This window comes from Rutidosis leptorrhynchoides, unplaced genomic scaffold, assembly GCF_046630445.1.
Source record: "Rutidosis leptorrhynchoides isolate AG116_Rl617_1_P2 unplaced genomic scaffold, CSIRO_AGI_Rlap_v1 contig310, whole genome shotgun sequence".
Classification (NCBI taxonomy): Eukaryota; Viridiplantae; Streptophyta; class Magnoliopsida; order Asterales; family Asteraceae; genus Rutidosis; species Rutidosis leptorrhynchoides.
In genome coordinates, this window is record NW_027266553.1 from 22,447 (window position 1) to 35,208 (window position 12,762).

Consider the following 12,762-nt stretch of genomic DNA (forward strand, 5'->3'; position numbering starts at 1 on the left):
TGCTGACTTTGGTATCTGGATGAGCTTGAAGCTTCTCGCAGATCATACGAGCTTCATTTGGCCTGCCAATCATGTCGAGCATATCATTATTTTCATGCATGGGACGGAAAAGAATGCAAAGCCTCTAGGCCTACTCTGGCAGCGGAGGGGGGACGCAAGAAGGGAGTCACGGAAGCATCTTTCATTCCCAGATATCCTAAAATTACCCTGCCCGAGCTTCTTTAAGCTTGATATTGCCAGGAGTTCCTTCACCTGGAAAGTGAAATCCTGGCAGATGGACCCCTGCTATGCGAGAAAATGCTATGTGCATTAAACACACCACAGTAGGATTTGCATTGAACCATCCAGAGACTCACACATGGTGAATCCGAGCCCACTTTTCAGATATTTTCTCTGTCCTCGGTCACCCCCTTTCTCCCGTTACTCTCTCTTCTTTCACTATTTTCTTCCTTTTCTTTTTCACCTTTGAGGCCATGGACAGCGCCCCGTGAATTGCAGTGTTACCGACCGGCCATGGACAAAGCCGGTATTTTCAGATCTGTTCGATCGTCGAGTTTCCAATTCGCCGTCTCCATCTTGCGAACCATGGATTTCGCGAAGTGCTTCACAGATCGTAGAGCGTAGTGAAGGACTTGGATGAAGTGGATCGGGCTCAAACACAAGAGCTTGAAGTTGTCAAACAAAGGTACTATGCCGCTAGCGTTGCAATAAACTTCATCAATACGACTTCACAAAGGAAATCGTGATCAATCATTCCCTCTGGAAAGAATTTCAAAAATTACCTATAAGAAAAATGTCTAGCTAGGTAATTGAGTTGTCGCTGCAGCTGCAACTAGGTGAAATGGTGAGACAAGTCAAATGAGAAATAAATCCTTAAGCAAAGGTATGGAGTGATATGTCGTAACTCGACGATTTTCAAATTAACGGTCGAGCGTGGTATGTATGGATCGGACAGCTGTTTTTTGGATGAGAGAGGGGAGATATTTTTTGTCAATTAGGTCAGCGACATTAATTTAGAAGATTATGCTTTTGCTGATCATATTCATGACCAAGGTTGGCTGGTCGAGTGTCATTACTCATTATTGATAGTGACTTAAATAATTCAAATTTTTTTAGGATTACTAAGCAATTCCTGGATTTTATTACATTGCATCACATTCATGACGAAAATTCCGAAAATTCATGAGTTGAAATAACTGAATTTTACATAAATATATAACAATTTTTGAAAGATTATGATAACTATCAAGAGTCCGTGGTTCTAAACTCACTCGGAAGGAGAGACCAATCTTACATCGAACACATCTTGTTAGATTGCTCACAAGAGCACTGAAATCATGAATTTGCATTCCTTGACAAATCAAGAGCATTCAATTAGGTCCCACGGACAATCAAGATTTATTGCTTGTGTATCAGCACAAGTTATCTGTATGTTTTGTATCTGTAAAGTACAATGTGGAAGTGTATAACTATGTAGCTATGGCAGCTTGTTATTGTCTGCAGTGCCTTCCTGTTGTCTTGAAAAGTCGGTTATCGGGTGATGCGGAAGATGTCTTCCACCTTCCTCGTGCCGGCATTCACATACTGCAGGCAAGATGTAGATTGAAGTTAAATGAGCACGTAAGCGTGGTCGTCATGATTGCAGTAACATGTAGCTGCTTAATGTTCCAAACTCTACTTAGAGCACAGGACATCAGAAACTGTACATAGTTTCTATTTTCAAACCATCACAACAGACTAGACCAATCTCTCAATAAATGAAGTCATATGTAATCGAGTAAGCAATCATAAAGCCAAACCGAATGATGATTGTGGGAAGGGCGACGGAAAATTCGAGAGTGCTGACCTCTAGTTGTAACTCTTCTGGAGTTGCATGTCCTCTGAAATAGCCGAATTTGGAAATCCTTATCAAACTCCAGTCACTTGGCTGCAAAAAAATCAACGGGCCTTCACTTCTACAGATCTTATTCATGGGAGCAACATAAATGAAAATCCCCGTGTAACCGTATCAACTTGAATGATATGAGCAGCAGAATCAGCATTTAATTTCTTAACAGCGAGCTAAAAATCTCTGGAATCTAGATATGTCAAGGCCCATAAATCGGAAAGGTGTTGTTAAGACGGCATTGTTTGACTAAGCAACATTCAGCCAATGTAAATGCAAGAAATGGAATTGGGATTAAGCACTGACGAATACAAGGATGGATTTTCAGAAATTGCCATAGAATTGTGCAAGTTTAGACAAAAAGCTATATTGGTTAACTATTTTCAACGGTGAGAGGAAGAACAGACTCTAACCTCATCTAGGAAGTCATCCAGACTGAACCCGGCCATACCAATAACCACTTGCACAGGTGCACTATAATTGCTGTGATCATAAGTATCAACCCCGCTTTGATCTTTCTTTGGCATGGCTTTACACTCATTTTGGTAAACCGAGCATGTTCTTTCATAGTTATGAACGTGGCCAAAGAGAACTAGATCAACCTGTGATATCAAATGCTTGATGAGTACAATCTCACAAATAAACGGATTATTCTAGATGAGAACCGGAGTGAGAAACAGAATGTTGCCTTGTTGTCCAATAGCAGCGGCTCTACAGCATCAAGAAACCCTTGGTCAGCACCTCCTCCAGAGCCAGAAGTGTACATGGGCCTGTGCCTGCAAGAGGCAACCGATACACTTGATCTCTGTTTTCTTGAGAATTATTTTTTCTTTTTTTCTTTTTTTTGGTTTGAGAGTACGCAAAATCAAGTGGTGAAACTCACAATTACCCAGAAGCAAATGCACTTACCCCGTGAAAACTAACCAAGGAGTTTTAGATCGGTCGACTGAAGCCATGTCCCCTTTCATCCATTGATACTGACAACATGACATTCCCATGATATAAAATGACAGCTCATCGACATGCAAATGTGAGAACAAAAGGGTTCAGCTCGATCACCCTTACCTGCTCTGAATTCTCAGACCAGTCATGTTCGGTTGAAATCACGGTAAAATGAACACTGGCTTGTTCTATGGAATACCATGGCTTGTCCTTCGCTGGGGTTGGCATTGGGAAGTATGTCTCATAAGCAATGCCACATTCCCCACCGGAGTCCGGAGTTAAGTAAACGGATCCAGAGCCCCCATAATCTCTTCATGTAAAGAAACTTAGAAATCATCTTCGATTCATGCTGCTAAGTATGATGGTTCAGCTGTTTACTGAGTCTTCCATAATGTGCAGGAAGAGACGCATATCGACTGGAGGTAGTTAGTTACCTTTCATGGTTCCCAATTGCAGTCATGTACGAAACTCGGGAAGCAAAAGGACTGATGAGGTTGAGGAAGAAATCCCACTCCACTAAGAAGCCGGTGGCGTAGCTTATGTCTCCAATATGGAAGATGGCATCCACATTGCCGGAGTCTACATAATCCAACACTGCCTTTGCCACCGAGATTGATCCTGGCTGTAGAGTTATATAAAGTCACATATTACGATACCATCATAATCGGGAGTTTGAATTCTTGCAAACAGCTTAGTCTGTGCCTTTACAGTTAATTCAGATGAATGCGACGTGCTAATAATGTTTCATGGAGAGCCGGTTTTCAATATGATACTCCCCCCAAATCGTGGCATATTTTGTCCCTTCCATCAGCATTCTTAAAATTTTGAAGGATACACATTCCTCCTAGTGTATGTCCAGCATGGATAGCATCTTTTCAATGTTGCAATCAGAAATGTGATTTTTCATTCTATGGGGAATGCATGTTTACCTGAATGTAGTGCTCAACTGAATCATCCAGAGGGGCTTTTCCCATATCCCCAAATGCAAGAAACTTGAGTTCATTTGATCCTCCTGCCGGCGGTGTCCTGAACTGAACTTGTTGACTCCAACCAGCTGAATCACTAGATATCATAAAACCATCACGAAAAATAAATTGGATATGCCAACAAATGATATAGAAGTTTCTCATCAATTCAATTTCCAACCATCTAATTCAAGCCAGTGAAAAATAGATCACTCCATCTACTTCCACTTGCGGAAACTCATTTGCAGTGTCATGCGATGTATTACTCTAATGTCATGATAACAAGATGCTCCTTTTTATTGAAAGCCGTGTACCCGATCCTCTCTCGATCAGACATGCAGCTACAATTCATCTATAAGAACTAAGGTATATAGAAGCATTTGGCGGTGCTCTGTCATCCAGCTAATCTCGTGAATTCATAGACAATTATTGTAAGGAACAAGTCCGTTGCATATCAATTCATTCACATTCACTGCAGATTCGATGACCCTGCATCAAATAGACATGCCAGAGATATTGCAATATGCTCAGCAAGAATACCTCAAGCTGCTCTGAAACCGATCAGTCTCATAAGCAACACAGCTTCAGTCAGGAGATTCTACCTTCCATATTTGTAAGGATAAGAGGTAGAAGGCTGCAGTCCAGTCATCACGGCTGAATGAATGTAACCAGGGTCATGCCAACCGAAATCTTTGGCAGGACTAGGTAGCACATTACCTGCCGAAAATTAGACCAACAAAACTAAATTTAGTGAAGAATGAGTCTTCATAAGGCATTTCAATTGTTTTGCTTGTGACAAGGAAGTCCCAGTGCATTTACAGAGTTTTTAAGTAAGGGTTTGAGGTTAACTCACTGCACATATCATCTTGTGAGAATGTACTAACTTCGGAAGTTTGTGATTTCCCATCTCCGAATTGCACCTCTTGGGGCTCTTTGTCTCCACTAACCCATGTAATCCTCATCTGCAGATTAGAGCATGTATGATTACCAGTCGCAGTCTGCATCGCTTTCGAGTGTTTTAGGTAGTGTTATTCCACGCTCAGGCGCAGTGTGTCATGCAGGCATGTTACCGCGACTTCATGGGCTAATGATATAATTGACATTTGTCATGACATTCATAGAGCCAAATGTTGGCGACACGACCCCCGCAAGCTCAACACAACAATTGTTAGCCAATTCAGTGCTTACTGAAGTCCCAGTCGAGTCAATGCTGGAGAGATGACCGTAGAGCGGTTGTTTCGGGTTAGCAAAAGTCAAAGAGTTCGATTTCTTCAATACACATGGTGTTGCAAAACCCCCGGCGAACAGCACAAACTCAATGTCGGTTCTGATGTTTACAACGTGAAACGTCAAGGTGCCGCTGCATGTGGTCACCACACATTGACCGTCCTTGTATTCCTTGCGCTCCTTCTTCTTGCAGCTCAGATAGTCCGGATCCTTGCTCAAGTATTGTGCCTGAAAATGATGCACATAAGCGTGCACCAAAAAGTTGAAGTGGAAACATTTCTCCTAGTCTAAAACTAAATAGACAAGTGATGGTAGGTATACTAGAAAATTTAGGGAATTTGGGACGTTGCAAAAAAAGAATGGAAAAGATGTAGGTATAATACTAGTGGTTGCAATAAATGAAATTTTAAAGCATTTTGATAAAAAGGGCCTACTTAAATATTCAATGTAACTGGAGTACATGCATCATCTTATATGTACCAAAAAATACAAAAAAATAAATAAATTGTAAACCTTCATTAATATCTGGCATTACTCAAATTTAAGTTACATATGGAATGTCTTCATTTGACTAATAAAAAACCAATTCTGAGAAGTATTTTCATTATTTTTTATATTCAACAAAGTTTGGTGTTTTCATGGTCAATGAAAAAAGTACATAAATTTCGTAAAAAAGTTATGTAAATTATTGAAGGATGGTTCTATAGTCAATCACTTATTTATTAAATGAAAATAACAATGATAAAAGAATTCGATAAAGGACGTCGCAAAATATTTTCAACCAGAACAAAATCTGACTTTATTGATAGAAACTTTAGCAGATTATTGAACAAAAGACTCTTTTGAATCTCTTTTGAACCCAAAAAGAGACTTTGACAAAAATAAAATAAAAAGGACTCCTATTTTCTCCGCTTCTTTTAGTAGATGAAGACTTGACGAGGAATACTTTAAACCTTAAAAGCAGCTACGACCATTAAAGCTTGAGGTTGGATTGGTATAAATATATATAAGTTGAATTTATTAAATTAGGTTATTGGTACTTAGAGAAAATGCAACATCAATAGAATATTTCGAAAAGTAAAATGAATTTCACATATTTTTTCGCATTTTAATCTGATTTTATCTACCACCATAACACAATCATGGAAGAGTTGTATCAAATATATTAATTTTTTGGTTATGTTGCAACTCAACATGCCCCTAACCAAATGAAAGATGATATTGTGTCGTGAACGCTATGAACTCCATGACATGACGTTGGGGGTCACTTGTGAGGACCAAACCAAACTCTTGGCAAAAGGAGCAAGGCATGTGCCGCGTGAGTTCTTTTTCAGTTGCTTTTCTCTTCGGCCCTTGTAAATTCCAGTATTTTTTCTTTAGCCCCTCACTACTTTATGTTTCCATTACTTATCAAGAAGAAGGAAGATCAGTCATCAACAAGGCATGACTCAAGGTTAGATAAGGTTACCTTGACAGGATAATGGCATAGAAGAGGAAGATCACTAAGATCACCGGTCTCTGCATATAGAGCCTTATTCAATGGACAATCTGAGACACTGCACCCCACAAAAACAAAACGAAAGAAAAAGAAGGAACCTAAATGAGTAACCGCTAACATGTACCAATACAGTTCAAAACTAGATATTAGGATGATTCATACTCGGCGTTCGATGGAGAAATCATGGCAACCCAGTCGGAGTCCACTGGAACCAAGACCCCGGTCACGTTAACCGTGAGATACTCTTCATCCCCAAGGGCAGTGTCGCCGCTGACATTGATTTGGAGATATGGGTTTGGGTCGCGGCACTGGAGAATTCGCCTTCTGTTTAATAACCGGAACTCAGATACGGCGGTATAGTTGAGATGCTCAAGCGCGGAGTCAACCACCAGCGGGTGCAAGTTCGACAGTGATGACCACGACAAACAAGAATAAGAAGAAGAAGAAGAAAAGCGAGTCAAAAGTATGATGGAAATGGAAAAGATTGCGAGTGGTATTGGAATGTGGAGCTCCATATTGGAGAAGCAAAATGCTTTCGGTGGATGAAAAGGAAGGCTTTCTTTCTATACTTACAAGAAAGAGAGGCGGGATTAAGTATAGAGAGAGGGGGGAGAGAGGGGGATTGTTTGAAGCATCGAGGTGTGAGACGGATGTGTGGGATCTAATACCTATGGATAGACATTAAATATGTGTGGTTTTTATAGGGGAGGAGGGTGTTATTTACCTTAAAGAATAAATAAATAAAACATGAAGAGGGTACTATGTTTCTTGACGTTCACATACGCAAAGTTGCTGATGCTCCAGATGCCGCCAGCTGTCGCTTACCCTTTTCTTGTTTCTCGTCCTTCTTGTGTTGCACATTTTAATATGTATAGAATAAACATCTACGCAAAAACAGATAACGCCTGACGGGCTTTGCAAAAAGCTCATCACTTGTTCGAGATTGTTATCAACTAAGAGCGAGTTTAGTTGCTTCGAAAAGCTCAGTTCAGAGGTCGGATTTTGTTAGCTTTGCCCAATGGGAACTTGATATGCTTCCAGCAGCAACCTATAGAGATGACAAGTTTGAGTTTCTGGTTGATGTTACTTTGAATGGACGAGGTCGTCGAGCTTCCTCCACCTGGCTGTTTTGCACCCTAGGGTGGTGTCAAAGTCAAATGATGGGATTGGGGTTAATATGAATGCACGAGCAGAGTGCAATAAATGCAGCTGGCTAACCTTATAAGAAACGAATGTCTCCCTTTAGATGCTCTTGGAAATATAGGTGCTGATGACGCTGATTCCGGAATAATGGAATGATGGAAAGAGGATATTCTCTTGAAAGCTTCATGTCCATTTTATTATTTGCTCGTCAAAGCGTACCATCAATTTATTACGTGTTCGACCAGGCGACTTCAACTGTCGCTAATACTGCCGATTCTTGCGGGCCTGCTTTCACATTCCCCATCACCGATAGGTCCTCATCACCGTGGGGCTTGCTCTAATAGACTATTTTGTGACATGCTACTTTTAATTATGGGTAAATTTTGGCTTGCGATATTTCAATCTGCCACATATTTTATTTAGCAAGATTCAAGAGTCGAATTGGGATGAAATTATAATAATTTTTTTATTAGCAAAACTTACATTTTTGGTCATTGTCTCAGCTTTTATTTGCTTCTCCCTATGGATACTTGCAGAACGCTATGTTAAAAGCATAAGTACTTTTCTATAGAATTGATCATTTTGTCACGGCACTTTAAGAAATCGGCTTCCTAACATGGGAGGGGTATGCACGTCCGTGCCTGAAAATATTGGGAATGAGCAGAAGTGCGTGTAGGTTGAGCTTCTGATCAATTTTGATCAGATTAAAAAAAACCAAGCAATTTGTTCTTAGTAAGAGGTCTTATAATATATTCTTCATTACCAGCGGCCTGAAATTAGTAAATTATTGATTGTCGGCCTTTTTCTTGTAAACAAGCGTAAGCCTTGAAGGGTTGGACCATTAGTCTATCGGTATACTTCTTTCTCTTCTCGTCCTTATGACTGCAATAAATGTGCCTCCTGGGAACATTATCCTCGGTAATAACTTGAGATATCAGCCACAACTTTCAGAGTACTCATCACGGGTTTGCACTGGCTCAGAATCTTCATATAGCTTTAAGCAGTCCATGGAAACAGTACCCTTGTCTATCATCTTAAATTCTACTTTGACAAAAAACGAAAATCTCAGCAAAAAGTGCTTGCCGATTCTCTATATAGAACTCCAAAGAGGTTGGGCAGAACAATAACCCAGCTAGAAGTAACAACTTGGATAACTAATCTACATTGGAACTCCAAAACAAGAAAAGGGGAAAAGACAAACAAAAAGGTAATCCTATAATCTTCATGGACTATATTCCTCTTTGGATAGCAATAAATAGCACAACAAATATGAGTGAAAGAAGAAAGACTATGTCCGGAAAGGCTTGAGAGAGTGCACCTTCTTGGAGCTCTTCATCCTTGTCCAAAGAATAGCTGCTTTTTTTGTCAATGAAGGCCTCGAAGTAGTTTTGGTAGCCTGTGCTCTTTGCTGAGAGCTTTGAGTTTCTTACCTTCATCATCTCCATGGCCTGTAGAGTATTTGCACCATAACCATCATTTTAGATGCTCTTCAACTAGAAATAGCCTACAGCCCTAACAAACCACCAGGTCAGCCATAAAACTTATCAGTTGGAATTGTCAGGGGTTGGGCTCACCCCTGACAATTCAAGCTTTACGAGCCCTAGTGTCTCAAGAACAGCCAAATATTCTATTTTTAATGGAGACCAAAAATAAAGAGTAGCTAGTGCAAAATTGGCGACACAGACTGAAGTTCCAAAATAGCTTTTTGTTGAATCCATATGGTTTTCAGGTGGTTTGGCAATCTTTTGGGATGAAATGGTTACTATAGTTGTGGATTCGTCTTCTGAAAATTTTATCAATGTGCAATGTTGGCTTCACGAAAATAGGCAGCTCATGAGAATCACCTTTATACACGCTCCAACTAGTTTTAATGTTAGAATACTCTTATGGGAAGAATTACAACAAGAAAGCACATTCAATCACCTACCTTGGCTATGTATCAGGGACTTCAATGAAATCCTGTATCATTGGGAAAAGATGGGAAAGAGATTAGCAGAAAACTTTCGTCTTACAGCCTTTAGAGACTTCCTACATGCATGTTCTTTGATGGATTTAGAAAGTAAAGGATGCGCTTTTATATGGACAAATCGAAGGAGTGGTCAAGAAAATGTCAAGAAAAGGTTGGATAGAGCATTATGTACCCTGGAGTGGAGAATAGCTTACCCTGTCGCGGAGGTCATAGCCCTACCAGCAATAGGCTCTGATCACAGTCCTCTCCTGCTGTCCCTAAATCCTAAAACAGATCGCAGAAGACGAGAGTTTAGGTATGAAGCATATTGGGCCGAGGATGAAGATTGTAGGAAGCTTGTGAAACGAACTTGGGATGATTCCTAAGGCAAAATATGGTTGAGAAACTAAAGTTAGTAGCTGCAAAACTTGTTGAATGGGGTAAAAGAAGATATCCCAATGCATATAAACGGATAGAAGGGTTGAAAAAGGAACTTCAGACCTTGATGAATAGTCAAGATAGTGACTATGACCAACAAAGAATTCAACAAATTAATCAAGAAATCGACTCCCTTTGGCCACAAGAGGAGATGTTCTGGAGCATGAGATCATGAATAAAGTGGCTGCAATGGGGAGATAGAAATACAAAATTCTTCCACCCTACAACTATTCAACGTAGAAACCGGAACCGAATATCCATGCTATTAAACGAGCAAGGGGAATGGGTTCGTAATCAGGAGGCACTTCAGGCCATGACAATTAAATCCTTCAAAAACCTATATATGTCATGTGGACAGCGAAACTTTCAGCCCATCCTGGATTATATTCCAAACTTGGTGGATGAACCTATGAATCAATATCTTATTGCTCCTGTCACAGTGGAAGAAATTAAAAATGCTACCTATCAGTTGGGACCTAATAAAGCTCCTAGGCCGGATGGGTTAAATGGCATATTTTTCCAGCACCATTGGCGAGACATTGGAGAAGATATCTGTCGGGAGGTTCAACAATTCTTTGAGACCGGATCCCTAAATCCAGCCCTTAACGAAACACAAATCACTCTCATCCCCAAAATCCAAAACCCAAAAAAAATAGAACAATTCAGACCTATCAGTTTGTGCAACTTTGCCTACAAAATCATTTCCAAAATCCTCACGAACAGACTGAAACCTCTATTATGAGCCCTAATCAAACCAGAACAGAGCGCATTTGTGGGAGGTCGGCAAATACAGGATAACATCCTAATTGTTCAGGAGGTCCTTCATAAACTAAGAACTCGTGATCGACAAAGACATTTCCAAGCAATCCTTAAACTTGATATGCAAAAAGCATATGATCGGCTAGAGTGGGATTTCCTTCAAGCATGCTTGTGGAAGATGGGGTTTTATGAAGAATGGATTAAATAGACCATGCAGTGTGTTACCACTGTCTCTTATAGCATCAGGCTTAATGGTATATCATTACCATATTTCCAACCAACTCGGGGTATTCGACAAGGTGATCCATTATCCCCTTATTTATTCATTATTGTGGCTAATGTTCTATCCCTTTTGTTAAAGCAAGCCATACAAGTAGGCACTCTTCAGGGAATCAGGTTGAACAGAAACTGTCCCACTCTTTCACACTTATTATTTGCAGATGACTCAATCTTTTTCCTAGATGGTACAATCTTGGAATGTCAAAACTTGGCGTCTATCCTTCATCAGTATTGTTATGCATCAAGCCAAGCTATCAACCTTAACAAATCAGGGATATTCTTTAGTAAAGGTTGTCTAGAACAACTGCAGGAAAATATGGCGTCTGAGCTGAGAGTTTCAGTTATTAAGAAAACAGGGAAATACCTAGGATTCCCTTCGGACTAGGGTGCCTCTAAAAAAGAAGTCTTCGCGTGGATTCTAGCTAGAATAAATATAAAGTTGGAAAGTTGGAAGGAAAACTTGCTAGCAAAAGCGGGAAATGAGACACTTCTCAAATCAGTTGTACAAGCCATACCCTAGTATGCTATGTATATTTTTAAAATTCCAGCATCTATTATAAGAGACATAGAAAGGAAGATTTCTAACTTCTGGTGGAGAAACAATAACAAGACGAAGGGTCTTCATTGGAGAAAATGGGAACTCCTTAAGCTCACAAAAAAGGAAGGGGGGCTTGGATTCAAAGACCTTCTCACTTTCAATGTTGCAATGTTAGGAAAACAAGCCTGGCGCCTTTCTCAATACCCATACAATTTATGGAGCCAACTTATGAAAGGTCTATATTTTCCTAACCGTGACTTCTGGCAAGCAGGAAAAAGATCACGTCCATCCTGGGGATGGCAAAGTATATTAGCTAGGAGAAAAGCGATAGCCCCTCAAGTAATGTGGGTTGTGGGAAATGGGCAGAAAATCTCAATCAGAACAGATAAGTAGTTGAAAATAGGTGTATTAAGAGGACCCACGTTAAGGAATGAACCTTCCACAATTGTAGATTTGATAGACTTTGAAAATGCCGAATGGAAAGAAGACCTATTGCGAGATATATTTGACCATAACATAGTGACGGAAATTCTAGCCACCCCTTTCGGCCTACCATCTACGGAAGATAAACTGGTTTGGATGGATAATAAATCAGGAAGATATACGGTGAAGAGTGGATATTTGTTGCATAGAAAAAACACAATGACTCATCGACATCAACAGCCAACAACATCCTACCAGGTTAGCCCCGACTTGTGGAAACGAATATGGAACACAAATATACAACCTAAGATAAAAAATTTCCTATGGAGTGCTTGTTAGAATGCTTTGCCTACAATGGAGAACTTGTATAGAAGGAAAATAGTACCTGCACCTACATGTTCAATATGTGGATTGGAACCGGAGACAATAGAACATATATTTATCCTCTGCCCATGGATTACGCAGATATGGACTAAGCCACCCCTACAAGTTCAAGCGAATCGACTAGGCTTAACACGCTTTGATGATTGGTTATGTCAGGTGCACATAAGCTCAAGACTATCACATAACTTTGAACTGCTTGCGAATGTATTATGGTGCATTTGGAAGGATCTAAATCACCATATATTTAGAAAGAGTCCCCTCAACTCACATCATACCCTTTTTAGAGCCATCAGTTCGCAAGATAGTTTCATCACATGGAATCCCAAACCTAAG

General features: G+C 40.1%; 3 protein-coding genes across 3 annotated transcripts; 2 read left to right on the top strand and 1 right to left on the bottom strand.

The window, feature by feature from the left end:
- Positions 1–1,530: 1,530 nt before the first annotated feature.
- Positions 1,531–7,032, bottom strand: LOC139882812 (probable inactive purple acid phosphatase 27). The gene is made up of 13 exons (XM_071867078.1): positions 6,680–7,032; positions 6,488–6,575; positions 4,981–5,247; positions 4,646–4,754; positions 4,395–4,509; positions 3,757–3,889; positions 3,262–3,449; positions 2,951–3,137; positions 2,795–2,862; positions 2,574–2,661; positions 2,299–2,487; positions 1,847–1,927; positions 1,531–1,584 (listed from the first exon to the last, which is right to left on the bottom strand). Exons 1-13 carry the CDS (start codon positions 7,030–7,032, stop codon positions 1,531–1,533), a joined length of 1,920 nt encoding a protein of 639 aa, XP_071723179.1.
- Positions 7,033–9,415: 2,383 nt separating this feature from the next.
- LOC139882813 (uncharacterized) lies at positions 9,416–9,994 on the top strand. The gene has a single exon (XM_071867079.1). The coding sequence runs from the start codon at positions 9,416–9,418 to the stop codon at positions 9,992–9,994; it is 579 nt and encodes a 192-aa protein (XP_071723180.1).
- A 1,616-nt stretch (positions 9,995–11,610) lies between these two features.
- LOC139882814 (uncharacterized mitochondrial protein AtMg00310-like) lies at positions 11,611–12,015 on the top strand. Its single transcript, XM_071867080.1, has one exon. It carries the CDS (start codon positions 11,611–11,613, stop codon positions 12,013–12,015), a length of 405 nt encoding a protein of 134 aa, XP_071723181.1.
- Positions 12,016–12,762: the final 747 nt, after the last annotated feature.

Coding starts and splice junctions, on each gene's coding strand:
- LOC139882812 (XM_071867078.1), bottom strand. CDS start 7,032: ATGGAGCTCCACATTCCAATACCACTCGCAATCTTTTCCATTTCCATC. Junction 4,510..4,645: donor CTCACAAGATGATATGTGCA/GTGAGTTAACCT, acceptor AATTTTCGGCAG/GTAATGTGCTACCTAGTCCT. Junction 3,890..4,394: donor TATCCTTACAAATATGGAAG/GTAGAATCTCCT, acceptor TATGATATCTAG/TGATTCAGCTGGTTGGAGTC.
- LOC139882813 (XM_071867079.1), top strand. CDS start 9,416: ATGGTTACTATAGTTGTGGATTCGTCTTCTGAAAATTTTATCAATGTG.
- LOC139882814 (XM_071867080.1), top strand. CDS start 11,611: ATGTATATTTTTAAAATTCCAGCATCTATTATAAGAGACATAGAAAGG.